Source organism: Schistocerca gregaria, chromosome X (assembly GCF_023897955.1).
Source record: "Schistocerca gregaria isolate iqSchGreg1 chromosome X, iqSchGreg1.2, whole genome shotgun sequence".
NCBI lineage: Eukaryota > Metazoa > Arthropoda > Insecta > Orthoptera > Acrididae > Schistocerca > Schistocerca gregaria.
Window position 1 is genome coordinate 703,252,169 of NC_064931.1, and position 15,308 is coordinate 703,267,476.

The 15,308-nt window shown below is 37.4% G+C and overlaps 1 protein-coding gene across 5 annotated transcripts in view; it reads right to left on the minus strand.

Annotated features, from left to right (window-relative positions):
* The window catches only part of LOC126297631 (inositol 1,4,5-trisphosphate receptor), a 353,953-nt gene that overhangs the window by 165,694 nt on the left and 172,951 nt on the right, over window positions 1-15,308 (minus strand). For all 5 annotated transcript variants that reach the window (XM_049988649.1, XM_049988651.1, XM_049988652.1 and 2 more), the window contains 3 exons: window positions 10,923-11,089; window positions 3,662-3,827; window positions 1,414-1,713 (listed from right to left, as the gene is read on the minus strand). In XM_049988649.1, coding sequence (XP_049844606.1) covers window positions 1,414-1,713; window positions 3,662-3,827; window positions 10,923-11,089 — 633 coding nt within the window. The remainder of the gene's footprint in view (window positions 1-1,413; window positions 1,714-3,661; window positions 3,828-10,922; window positions 11,090-15,308) is intronic.

Here is a 15,308-nt window from a genome sequence, read left to right on the forward strand (position 1 = left end):
CCATCCTTCACAAAGAATCTTGATCCTAAAGACTACAGTCCATAGAGCTCCAACACTTCCAGGCAAGAAGAGCCTCGCCAAAGAATCACAACACACATGAATTGTGTATCCAAGTCACGGGAACTCAGATAACCAAGTTGAGCAGACGTTACCATCAAAATGAAGAATTAACATTTTTGACGAGTGACAGCCAACAGCCATTAAGTACTGTATAAAGTGCATATTAGAACCTTCGCTGTTTTTATTTTAAACCAAAATATGTACCAGTTTCGGTCTTGGACCATCTTCATGGATGAGGGTTACAATGGTTTAAGCCACAATGTTGCATTAGTCATTATTTAAAATGTCTAGTGCATGACACGAATGTAAATATATGACACAGGGCTTTAAAAGCAAACACATGAATACCAAATGTATACAGAGCAGTACTGAACTAATGCATTATGGTGGCTTAAACCATTTTAGCCCTCATCCAAGAAGATGGTCCAAGACCGAAAACGGTAGATATTTGGGTTTAAAATAAAAACAGCTAATGGTTAAAATATGCATTTTATAATACAAAATGAAGAATCCCTGGGGAACAGGTTGAGAATGAGAAGAGAGGAGAGAATGCAAAAATCTCCTGTCTACCTTATGCTGGCCCAATATCCCAGAAGACTGGTCAGCTCCTACACAAACATGACATTCAGTGTATTTCATTCCCTTCAACTAAAACTTTTCAACTTTGCAATTCATTGTAATGTGAAGATGATCTATAATTCCACAAAACAGGTGTGTACTGCATTCCATGTGAATGTGACACACATTGCATGCAGTATGAATATCAGCGGCAGACCAAACTTGGAAAAAAAGTCTATCGAAATAATGATAACAGAAAAACTAATAATAAAGTCGTTACGTACACAAGGATTCATGTCCTTTTTGATAACATTTTTTAATCACCACTCATGCCGAAAACCAGCATAACAATTTTGTCAGACTTTGCTGCAGTCTATCTTATACATGAGCAATGTTTACAGGATTTTGTCTTGTTTCTGATAATTTTCTAATGCTTTCTTTGCTGTTTAGATTGCATTGTCAGAAAATTATGAAGACACTTCCTTCTTGGGTCACTTTTACTTTGGCCATCCTATGCAACAAGCATTATTACATATGTAATTTCATAGGATTAATATATTGAATACTAATTAAATAAAATTTGTTTCTGTTTTAGCTGCTGGAGAACATGGACAAAACACAAAGAAACTGCATTTAGTAAATGAAGGCAATGTTACAAGCACTTAAAGCTCTCCAAGTAATTTTGTAATCCTTATAGAAAAAATAAGTTGTTCTGGAATCATAATAAATTCATTGTCACAGCAAATGATGAGAGCAAGTGGGTTTCTTATAAGCAAAAATTAACTATATCAATACCTGCTGAATTTTTTTGTATTCTTCAGCTTGATCTGGATGAAGGGGTGGGCCAACATCCAAGTCAATAGCTGAACTTCTGTCTGAAGGATCCAGAGCAGGTGCAGTCTGTTTTGGTGTTCCTTGTCTCTCTCTTACAGTTTCGTCATCATCATCTTTACTTTTTATCTTCCCATGCTCTTCAGAACTCCTAGATTTATAAACCCACAGCTCAGACTTCTCCACTGACTGACGTAAAACATCTAAGTCTGACTTAATTTGTTTGTAAGATTCAACATCCATGTCAGACACAAGAAGTTGCACCTGAAGGACAAAGAGAAAAAATATTTCATTTGAAGTGCGATAGAAAACAGAAATAAACTAATATAATTTTTGAGTATGAAAGTCATGTTGGAAATAACATGGATAGCTGCTGCTATATGAATCTATTGTGCTTCACCCGTCAAACGTAATTCATCTTTTACTTACAACTTACTGATGATGGTGTAACACTGAAATTTGTATTGGGAAAAAGCATTAAAGGAGAAAGTGAGTTTCAGTCAGGGCAAAAATCCTGAAAGGTATATTTGTTGTTAGCTGAACTGAAATTATTTACAGTAGTGGACAATGAGGAATAATGCACTTGCTGAAAACAATAGTTCTTGAACAAACAAGCAGATTTCTCACTGCAGTAATAGAAACATGGGTAATGTCACAAACCACTTAATGTGTACTGATGGCACTCAAATTGAAATCTCAACTACAAGGAAGACAAACGAGCTCCCACAGCAGACAAAGTGTTTTGCAATGGAGTTTTATTCATCTTAAATGAAAGGACATAAATGAATTTAGAATACATTAATATTTTTATAGCAGTTATGTATGCTATGAGAATTATATCTTAAATTGCAGGTAGTGACAGCAAACGAGGTTTATTTAGTCACTGCTTGACAGACAGAAAATTTTCTTAACCACTTGCTAACAACCTAAGGATGTTCACAGGGAGGCAGTAACAATTTAACATGATGCAGAAGTCAGTAGTGAATATAAAGTTATTATTTGATAATATTTGTAATATGAAGACTGTGAAAGTTTGAAGCAGAAACATTGTTGGATGTGTTGTCAAGCTGAAACAAAATAAAAGTTTCTGCTATCTCTGACAGACATGAAATGCACAATTACTTAAAGAGGAGTGGGGAATAGGTTAACAGACGATTACAGAGGACAGGAAGAAGTTGTGGATCAAGAAGATGATAATAATGATGATGATGATGATGATGATGATGATGAAGAAGGAGGAGGAGGAGGAGGAGGAGGAGAAGAAGAAGAAGACTCCACAGCAGAGAATTCAAACCATGTCACAGTTTGGAACTTTCCAGACCAAGTTCAGTAACAATCCTGCTGACAAAAGTCTAATATTTATTACGACACCAATCATTGGGTAAGTTTTGGTCTATACACCGTACAACTCTTAAGGCTACTCTATATATTGTTTGAAATACCTGAAACAGTATACAAAAAACATTTTTCATTATTCAACAAAATGATGTGTGGAAGGACAGGCACTGGGTGAGCTGGAAGTATCTGGCATTATTAAACTTTACACTGACTCCACTACGTATATACTCATCTTTACAAACAAATGAAAAATGCATCCCACATTCACATCTTAATGCAGCTGCACTCAATATAAATCCTAAGCATCACATACAAAATAAAGCATATAAACCTGCAGCATGCTGGAGCAGGTTGGATCAGCAATTTCAGTTAATCAGTAGAACAAAAAACCAGTCCCAGTTGCAAAATTTACTTTTTATTCATTCAATGACTAGTTTTCGGCTGAGACCCATTTTAAAATCATCATAACATAGTAAAAAATGGCATTTCTGAAGATGTCAAAAATGTGCAATGAACATTTACAGCATATACAGGCAACTGCACTGTTATCTGTATTCACTGTACATGTTCATTGCACATTTTCGACATTCTCGGAAATGACATTTTCTACTATGTTATGATGATTTGAAAATCGGTCTTGGCCTGCAACTAGTTATCAAATGAATAAAAAGTAGAAATTTGCAAATTAGACTGGTTTTTCATTCTACTGAAGATGAAGGTTCACTGCTATGAGAACTGTATACCTACACTGATATTTCTAAATGTTGACAGTCCAAAGTTTTCATAAATCACATTGCTTACAAGCACTAGTGTATTGGAAATTCACATGAGGAACAAGAAATCATAAGGCCTATCCTCAATTTATGATTCATACCTGCTTGAAAGCCTGTAGGACTTCTTGTCTTTGGCTGAAATGGCGAAACAGCAAATGCAAGGCACCTGACACAAGTGGAGGGTAGTCGTGCATTGTAAGATGTAGCAGAACCCTCAAAAATGTTTTACCTCCATCACCATCCAAATCCAAGGCTGCACAGTCCTCACTATTAAACAGAATGAAAATTTGCACTGCTTATACTTCCACATACTCCACCACAAACTAAATAAATAAAGGAGAACGATATGTGGTTTAAAACATACATCATTGCAAACAAATTATAAAATATCTCTAACAGTCCAACTGAGTGGTATTATGAGCGTAATGTTATCTGTGACAGAAGCAATTAATTTAAAAAAATCACTTTCACATCACAACACATTTCACACTATAATTTTTTGTCCCTGGAAAAACTTACACCAATGATCTGCAATGGTTATTACTAGTATCTTACGTTCTTTCTGAATCCAACATCCTTATGGAAGGATGCTAACTCAGTTTTTGAACAAGCATGGTGCACAAAATGTAAACCAAACTTCTTTGTCAAGGTCTCAGTATCAGCTGACAGCATGTGTAATGTGAGCAGTGAGTGGCAATGAGAAACGAATGAACAGTGCAATACGAGCTTTTTACGTTACGAAATACATTCTTTGCAAGAATTTATAAACAAAGCAGTATTGTAAACTAGTGATGAACCTAAAGAGGCTACAATGATTTTCACAGACTGGTCTTGTATTTGGGATGAAGGAGGCTCTAAAACCCATCCAGCCATCCCGATGTAGATTGTAGAGACATCATCAAGTTACTTCAAGCAAATGTCAGGTTGGATCATACTATAAAACCATGACTAATTACCTGTCTCATCCATGTCAAACTGGATAAGTAAGTATATAAATGTCTGTACATATGAATTACATTTTTTGTTCTTAAAACTGTAATACCACAAACCATCCAATATCTTTGTAAGAGTTATCAACGGATGATTAAAATGATACTGATACTACTACTACTACTACTACTACTACTACTACTACAATTCTTACTGCTGCGCTGCTTCTGCTGGTGGTGGTGGTGTTGTAACAAACCATTATTCTTGGATGGGACTTTATTAATAGTGTCATTAATTTTTTCATACATAGTATGTATTAATGACACATTCCTACAAGATTCCTGCCAAGTAGGCATGTTGTCAAGCCATAATTTCTTGTGTGCTGAGATAAACACTGAATTTCACTGACTTCTTGTTACAACAAACAGAAAATAACTAACAGATGAATGTAATGCATTTTAGAACATTTATTCTTGTTACTTCACAGACTTCTTTGGAGCACTCGCACATCTACGCACTGAGCATGAGATCAGGTTCCAGTAAATATTATGGATTTGTGCTTATTATTTATTCCATAGAATTACACATCCCAATAATTTTTATGCTGGTAACGAGTGAATAAATTGAGGCAACTGTAATTTGACAAAATGAATATGACAAACTAGTGACATGGTGATAAATGGAATGAATGAATTACAATATGTATTTTTAAATGCTTTGATGAAGTTCTCCATTTCTTTCTCTTCCAAGTGACTTTTCATCTGGGCATACTGTCTCAAAACAGCGTCCAAAATCTGAGACAAATACCTTTACCATCACATAAAATTGCTGTTCTTCAATGCTTCCTCTACTGATTATAAATAATAAAACCAGCACGCATAGGGACATACTACACTGAAATTACAATTCTTCATTGTATTCTTTCCTCATTTAAACTGCATGACGCTTCTCAAATTCATATTTTATATATGCATTGTCTAACGTTCTTGCATTATTTTATTTCAACAGAATAATTTCATCAATACTTTTAATGTAAATTTCCCAGATCTGATAATGAGCTTCTTGTTATTTTATTTTCTACTGCCCCTAATTAGTTTTGTCTTTCTCTCCTTTATCTCCCCATCGAATTCTCCTTTAAACAGTCGACCTGTTTTGCCCGATGTTATTTATTTAAAGACTGAAGAAAAGTAAATGTCAATTTTGTGTGTTTTGTTCAACAAAATTCTATCATTCATGGTTCCACAGATTTAGTACTATCTCTTAAATGGAAGCAAAAATGCAGAGTGACTCTGCACTTCCGAATAATATTCTAGGGAACAGTAAAGAAGTGAAACTGACAGTGAGATCATCTGAATATGTGCCCACGCCATCATCGATGTCTTCGCTGACCACACACAGTACCTAATCCTGCTCACATCTTTGCAGAAGAGACACTTATACAGCTACCATGAGACACTGCTGTAGACATCTCACCACGTCACTGGGCAGCACCACCAAACTCGCATCAACTCTTTGTCTGCAAGTGTGATTGGACCATGCGCCTTTTTAAGGCATCACGCTCAGTGCTCTGCCTCAGATTATCTTCAGGCTACTCTCAGATTATGCCGAGCTTAGCTATTGCTACTCTGAACGTTAGTGAATATTGTAATTCAGAACTAGTGGAACAGAGAGGGACTGCATACACGCTCATGGATAAAAGGTTTTGCATGCTTTATACTGTATACATCGTAAATTGATATTTTTATGTCTTAATCATTCTATAGTGTTACATGTGTTCTAGAGCGTTCTTCCAGCTTGTTATACTAATGGACACAACAAATATCATCTGAGAATGAAGTCATTAGTCATTACTGGGATTGTATGTGTTGGTGGAGCGTCACGGCAGCAGATGATTTACTAAATTCATAAAAAGTACACATTTTGCATAGAAATGAGTAGATCAGGGAAGTAACAACACTTTCTCATACTAGCATTTGGAAGTGATATGATGGAACAATACAGTTGGGTGCATGATATTAACACAAAGAGAGAAAACTTGGCGGAGCATGAACCCCATCATGAACTGGCTGGAAACACCTTCAGGGACACTGACCGCACTCACTGAAGTCATTACCTAAAGGAATGGAACATTACATGCGCACAATAAATACAATGACCATTGGCAAAAATGAAGCAAAAGTGGTCTATATTATAATGTCTTGTCGTGCGCAGTAGTGTATAAGCATTGTTCAGCTATTTGTCAAAATTTACAAAGTAAACATTGATATTCTCTAGATGATAGTAACGTTTTCAACTAATCTTATGGCATTACAGAAAAGTTCATCATTCAGTTTGTTTCTACAAGGGGCATTCAATATGAAATGCAACACTTTTTTTTTCTGAAAGCAGGTTGATTTTATTTAGGAGTCGAATACACCAAATCATTCCCCACTCTTTTGGATATGTGTGTGTGTGTGTGTGTGTGTGTGTGTGTGTGTGTGTGTGTGTGTGTGTGTGTGTGGCGATATTATGCACCTTACTAGGAGGGCCCGTATGCCTGCATGGTAACAATTTACTGGTCGACATTGGAGCCAATGTCTTGCTGCATCAATAATCTCCCCATCACCCACATACTGCTTCTTGCAGAGCGCATCCTTCACTGGGTCAAACAGATGGAAGTCAGAAGACGCGAGATTAGAGCTGTAGTGTGGATGAGGAAGAACAATCCAAGGAAGTTCTGTGAGCTCCTTTTGCATGCGCAGACTGATGCGAGGCCTTATATTGTCATGGGGAAGGAGTACTTCATTTGCATTTTTGTTGCAATAAACATAGTGAAGTCATTTATTCAACTTCCTGTGGTCAGCACAATACATTTCAGAGTTGATTGTTGGACAATGAGGGAGTACATCAAACAGAAAGACCCCTTCAGAGTCCCAGAATACCATCACCATGAGTTTAGTGGCTGAGGGTGTGGCTTTGAACACTTTCTTCAGAGGTGGGGTTGTGTGGCAATGGATTTTCGTGTTGTTTCCAATTCGAATTGATGAACCCACATGTCATTGCCTGTGACAATGTTCAACAAAAAATTGTCATAATCAGTCTTGTAATGCACAAGCGATTTTGTTGCTCTTTGTGGTCTTCTGTTAGGTAGTGAGGAACCCAGCAGGCACACACCTTTGAGTACCCCAACTAGTGGATGACTGTGTCAGCACTACAAAAGAAGACATTCAGTTGTACAGTGAGGTGTTTGTTTGTGATCAGTCAATAACCTCAAATGAGAGTGTCTTCATGTTCCAAAATTGCAGGAATCATAGCTGCATGCAGCCGACCAGCACATGGGAGGTTGGACAGGTTTGCATGACCTTGTTGCGATGATGACAGATGCCTTGCCCAACTCCTACGAATATCTGCGGTCCTCCACTTTTCAGCAAAAGAAACTCAAGTGTCATCTCTTCTTGGAACACACCTCCATTGCAGACACCATTTTGAAGGTTACATATAGTGCCAACACCTATCGGAACTATTTTCCTCGACGTCCCACAAAAAACTCTGAATTCTTTTCAGTTGAAATTGGCTGAGAAAAAAGTGTTGCATTACTTACTGACTGCCCCTAGGATATATGAAAATGTTCCGATTGTTTACCATATAACAAATACTCATTTCTTTACACAATATAATTGGTGAAAACCAATGTATATTATGAGGTATGAGGAATGCTGTGACTTCTTATGCTGCATTCTGCATGGTGTGAGTATTTTTTTAATTGTAGCTGAAGACTGAACATCTGATGTCATACTGTGAGAACACTGGAACTGCAATAACTTATGCCCCCCACCCCAAAAATACTATAGACACACACACACACACACACACACACACACACACACACACACACACACACACACACACACACACACACACACACGTACAAACAACTGCATTTGACGATGTGTACACAAAATTTAAATATCTCCAGAAACTACCCTGATTTTTTTTTTCTTTTTCTTACAACAAGATGTAGATGTATTTTGCCTGTACATATAAAACATTATTATGATTCTTTTGCGACATGTTTATCAGGAATACCAGGGGTGGAAAATGTAACTAAGGCACTTGCAGCAGAAAATTATCAAGTCTGCTTTTTTCTCTTTTAATGCAATTATCCATAAGCTTGAAGTTTTAACACTTATTTTCTTTTTGTGTCTAAAGCTATCTCCTCAAAGAGTATGCAGGGCAGTAACCGATGGTAAAATATTTTTTGAAGTTAAACCCCAATGATGAAAGGGTTGTTCTTTAAACAAACTAGTTATTATTTTGGAACAAAAGAGTGGAAGAATAGGCTAAGGATATAATATGTTGGCAATATGTCAACACTGCAGAATATAAATAAAAATACTGGCTGATAAATATGTACAAACATTTACTTTCCTTCAAAATAACCACATTTATCCTCCAATAAATTCATGCTATTTTGCAGGAAATTGCTGCTTCTGACTGCTAGTGTCTTAAGTTCCCCTTTTCACACACTGGGGCCTCAGACAAAAAAAGTCAGAAGTGAAGGGCTGTTTAAGTTTTATATACCACTACCACTGAAATCATTAGAGATGAAGGACAAACACAAAATTGAGGAAGATTTGAGAAGGAAATCAGCTGTTGCCCGGCATTCACCTGACATTATTTACCGCAGGGACGACCATGGCATGCCAACCTTCACATGTACAGCATGTGCCAGTCATGGGTGGGCCAAGACCAGTCTTTCACTCAGCTTTGTTCAGACTTTCTCGAAAGCACCCAGAGCAGCACGGCATTTCATTTAGCATCGTGGTGTGGCATTTTTCGGTTGGCACAAATCTCTTGTTTGGAAGAATCATGCTGTCAGCACTGTTTGTTCGTGAGGACGTTCAATGGTCCAGTACTTGTTTGCACAAAGGAGGCAGTCTAGTGATCTATTGTCAGAATCCTTTAAAATGAATGGGAGTGATGGGAGAAGGATCAGAATTCTCAATTCACATAAGAATTTAAAGATTTAGTTGACAATGAAAGAGCAGAAAATTACAAAGATCGACAAATGAGATTCACTGTTTTGTACATCAAAAAGCACTTTGTACTAAATCTTCAGGACTGAAGCATGTGAAGAAATTTTTGGTAGAATGAATAGTAAAATTTCGGAAGTCATATACATTAATCCACTGTCAGTTGCAACAGTTTTCAAGGGGATTGAAAGAAGAGTATGGAGACTTTATATTTCACTATAAAGTACATATGTTAAGCCAAGGGCATGCCTGGAATGACTTTTCCATTTAAAACTTGCTACTGTTGAATTTATGAAGGAAAAAGAGGGACAGAAATTAAAACTTCCAGAATTGAGTGAAGACTTCATATTTTAAGTGGACTTGGCTCCACACTGCCCATAGTAAGACATTGCAAGGTAATGTCTTTCTGATTTGATGGGGGCACAATAAACAGAAAATAGCATTGTAGAAGGGACGCATTCCGACAAAGATAGCACAGTTCCCTCTGTTCACTGGCATTTAAAAAAGTTAGAAGAATTAATTATGGCCTAGAAAGAATAACAACGATAGTTTTATAATGATTTTGAGGACATTGTCCAATCATCTTACATATGTTTCTGAGCCATTTTTGAGACTTGTTTGCCATTGCAGTTGAAAGGCCCCCCCCCCCCCCCCCCCTGCACGTGCAGATGTAACTGACTGACTGCACAGTAATTCCAGTTATGACAAATCTACATCGCTTTCTACAGGCAGAGTTTCCATGTCCTCATAATGAGGTTACAAAAGTGCTACAATATTTCAATCAACAAATTGTGTGAAAGACCTTTTTTGCGTTATGAAGCTAACTGAATCATGATTACGTGGCAGTTAGAGTATAAAACTCGGTGAAATTGTCTGCACCTGTCTGTATGCTGGCCGTTTGTACCAGATAAAAATTATATTAGTTTTTAGCGTGGCAAAAATAATTAAATAATACTGAAAATTTGTTTTGTTTATGACCTATGTTGTTGAGAAATGTGAAATATAAAACCAGGTCTTAAGCACTGCTGTTTGATTGTAGTGTATTTGCAGTTTTCCCCTCTTTCCTCATCTCACATTCTGGCAGCACGGCGTGGTGGTGGGGCAAGAGTGAAGCTAGGCCAAGCACTTTGGCACTCGTGCCTGGTTACGAGCTACGAGCCAAATTCTTGGCTGCCCCTGATTTAGGGTAACCATGAAAAACATGACTCTGGATAGCTGGGTGGAGATTTCAATTCCACTCCTCTTGGAAATTAGTACAGTTTCTTCATTATTGTACCACCTCAACTGATGTGACCAAAAATGGATTATTCCATTCATTTGCTCTACACTACAAAAGTATTTGATATTGGACTTAACGTCAGTTGATGTAGTTTAATTGAGTCTTAAACATTATTCAGACTACCAAAGCAGAGTTACATACCTGCTACCAAAGATTCCTTCTGCTTGCATTCCTATTCTCTCCAAATCAATGCTTTTTTGTCCAATGGGCATGTTAGTGTCAGGTGACCGTTCAGTTTCATCAAACTCCCTTTTAAAAATTGAGAGTAAACAACTGATGCGATAATCTAATCTCACATCCAGAATGAACTGAAAATAAGAAATTAACCATAATCACATGTGTACAACAACAAGTTTACATTTACAAGCAAACTTTTCAAACAAAAAGAATGAAACAGACTGCACAATGAACCTACAGGCCATGTGACAAATTATAATTGGATGATCTCTCTGCTACAAAATAGGTTAACTACAGGGGTGCATCCTCAATCATGGAAATAGAAGCTCACTGGTCAGACCGTGAATGTGTGCCTCCCCACTCCCCACCCCTGCTCCCCCTCTCCAGAGCACCCTCCCCCCACCCCCACACACAATGATGACGATGATAATTATAACAACAATTACTTTGCAAATGCCCTTTGCACTTTACTGCCACAATATGACATACACCTGGTTCTTAACATGGTTTTAATTGATTCTTTTGGTATATACACTGCTCTGAAAAACTTCAGGATGAGACAAAGTAACATAATATATTAAGTACTTGGTGGAAATGAGTGAAAATGCAGGAGCATTTGCCAGAGGTCTCCCAGTCGTGCACAGAAACTTGGACATCACACGGCTTGAGATCAGCATGACTATAGCACCGAATGGGGCTGGCCCCATGACACAAAGCAGTTGAAGGAACGGGAAAACACTGTGTGTCAATCAGCAAGCAGTTACTGTGCACTGTGGTGGTGTTTTTCATTAAAACATGCCCCAGAGACAACATTTGGATGACTTCAAATTGAAAAGAATCATCGGGAAACTAGTAGAAGAGTGAAGTGTGATGAGTGTAGCCTGAGAGTCTGGTATTGCTACCAGCATTTTTCACATGCAAGCAAGGGGAGAGGGACATTCCGAACCACAGGCACTGCTTCCCAAAGGAGAGGTGGTGATTGGCCATGGTCAACTAAAGCATCAGATGACTGTTACATTGTACATCAGGAAAGACAGGACCCATGTCAAACAGCAGGTACAATTTCAACAACATTTAATAGGGCAGCAAGTTACACAATCTCACATTCCACAGCCATACTGCAACTGCACGAGGGTGATCTCTTTGGCCACTGACCAGTACAGTGTAATTCACTGACACACACACACACACATCAGCAGCACTGTTGTGATGGTGAGCCAATAGTATAGGGACTGAAGTAATGAGAAGTGTGGTCGCATGATCTTCTCGGATGAGAGCAGATTCAGTCTGGGTAGTGATACTGGATGTACTCTCATACAGTGAAAGGTGGGAAAACATAATGCACCCACAAACACTGTCAAACACAATTGTTTTGGTGGTCCAAGTATTACAGTGTGGGTAGGCATAAAATTACATGGTTGTACTGACCTCCAACACTCTGAACATGGTACACTGACTGGCCAATGTCACAGTGACACTGTATTCCTTCCCCATGTATGTCTTTTCAGGGGTGCATTCAGTCCTGACTTCACTTTTACGGATGACAACAGGCAACTGCATTGAACAGCACAGGTGGAGCAGCTCTTGTAATGAGAGGATATTCAATGAATGGCCTGGCCTCTCTGTTCCCCTAATTTAAACTCTATCAAGCAAGTGTGGGGTACAGTGGAGACACACATTGCATCATGTCCTCATCCACCAACGACAGTCCACCTGTCATCCACACTGGTGGAGGAATGGAATGCTCTACCACAACAATTCATCACCAACCTTGTGGACTGCATGAGAACACATTACAGAGCATCCATTGCTGTCCACAGTTATCGTACACCCTATTATGAACCCTGTCTTGACTTTTGTAAGGTCCATGAAACCACCATAAACTGTGGTGACTTCAGTTTAATTACGGCCTTAGAATAAAAGTGTCATTTCTACTTTTCTCAAAATGTATTTCTTCTAGTTACCTTCAGTACTATATCGAAGCAGTTCTTTTTATTTATGGTCCAAGTTTTATCGAGCTGCATTACTTGGCAGTGACACATTATTCAAAATTTACCCTCGTCCGTAAGTCTTGCACAGCAGTGTAGAATGACAAAGTTCCAATATCTTTCACTGTGGCTTGCAGTTTCCATGATAAATATGGAAGGAAACAACTGATTTAACAAGGTTATTGAGCAATGACATACTCTACATCAATTACCAATGCAATAATTTGAAGTTGAAAACAATACCAATAAATTGGAAACTATAAGACATCAGTCTCTGATTATCATATGCACTGTTAACAAAGTAGTTCGTCAAGTAATAAAGGTGCTGAATTAATTCCCCCCCCCCCCCCAATTCTCACTTTACTTGTCAGCACATTCATGCTGGAAAATGGTTCCAAACCTAAAATGTAAAGTTTTGGGTTGCACAGTTGTAAGAAGTAGGTGCATACATTTTTTGTGGCTTTCAGCTTTATATTTAAAAGTGACAGAAGATGATGACCATGCAAATGCCACCATCACACAGAAACAATACTGTCTGGCACAACCATTCAGAACAAACATCATTCTTCATTTCTCCATTTTATTTTGTTGGTATAAATCAAATCAAAAGTCAGGTGATTATCCACTGGAGTTACTATTATTACATCTACCAATTAGGAAGCCTATTAGCCACAGTCTGAAACCTGGACATGAAGCCCTAAGGATTGTGGCCAAGGCGTAGCAGGAGATTCAGGCTAATATTCACACAATCTGGGAGTTTAGGTCACTTAATGAGACATCTTTCCCAGCTGAAGGTACTTGCAGACAATGCAGCATAGTATAGCTTGCAAAGTTCCACAGCCACCTCTAATTGAGGCAATGTAATGAATCTGTTAGTCAAAAAATATCTTTCTACTTGGTTTATGTTGATTGACATTGTAGCAGTGAGCTTCTGTCTAGAACTCGTTTTCATCTGCTAGAACTCATTTTCTTCTCGGTTCACATGCAGCCACCTTGCCAACCTGCCACTCACAAGGAGAGGTCCCCAGTAGTAGGGTTGAGTTTTTGAATCCATCTATGCGGTGATATAGGTTAGGGTTCCAGGTATTTCACCCTCCCCCCCCCCTCCCCCCCCCCCCCCCAGCCATTCATCCTAGTGGGCCCTTGTTTGTGAGTAATCAACAAAAAACAAATTAATAATTCTGAATGTATGTTCTAGAACCTTAGTCAATTGATGCTTGTGTAGTGGTGCCACTGTGTAGTGGATAGTATACGAGCGCAGCCCACAGAAAATCATAGGTCTGAACCTAGTTAGATGCTTCAATTTGTTTTGTTTTTAATTAGTTATTGAAATGACTTTGATCATTATTTTTATTCAATATTGGTTTAAGCACAGTTTTTTTTTAAATTTCTAACCATTTGTCATGTAATTTTAATCATCTAATTACGTTTTACATAAACTTTTTCTCCCATAATTTTCATTTGGAAACTTCGTGCATGTAATTTTAATTATTTTTTATATTAATTTCGATTTAATATCATCTGTTTGATCATCCATGTTATTGCATTCACTATTTCAATTCGTCATTTTGTGCATTTATTTATATTATTTCATATTATTTCTTTCCTTTCTCAGACATTATTATTATTATTTTATTATATTTATTTATAATATATTTACAATCCCTTCGTTTGTTTAAATCTACATCTGCAGTCTTTTGTCCATAGTGCAAGAGGAATTTGTGTTTCAAATTTTTGTATGATGATTACCGACTGAAAAAATGCAGATCTTGTACATACAGAAAAGTATATATTTTCTTTCTTTTTACAAACAGATCAGCATAAATATTGTGATAAGTAGCTAAAAATAATTAAAATTAAATGCACAAAGATCCCAAATGAAAACAGAATGACTGGAATAAAAAATAAGAGCAAATAGAAAGTTAATAAAATGATTAAAATGACATGCAAAGGACTAAATATTTTTAAAAAAGCACATTGAATACAAATAACAATAAAAAGGTATTTAAAATAACTATTTAAAAATTAAAAAAATATTTCGAACACCTGACAAGATTTGAACCCACAATCTTCAGCACAGTAGGCTAAAATGCTGACCACTGCACACCACCACCACTACATGACCAGGTGTCAATTTTAAGGCTCTAAAACATACAAAATTAAAAAGTTCTTTTTTCATCAATTATTCATAAACAAAACAGGATGAATGACCTCACGATGTGTTACCGAAGACCATTACATATATCACCATATAGATGGTTTCAAAACCTCGATCTCATCCCTGGGGACCTCTCCTTATCAGATGTAAAAAATTTTATGACTCAGTAAATGCTCTTCACACGCTGCCACTAGTAGCTTGAAA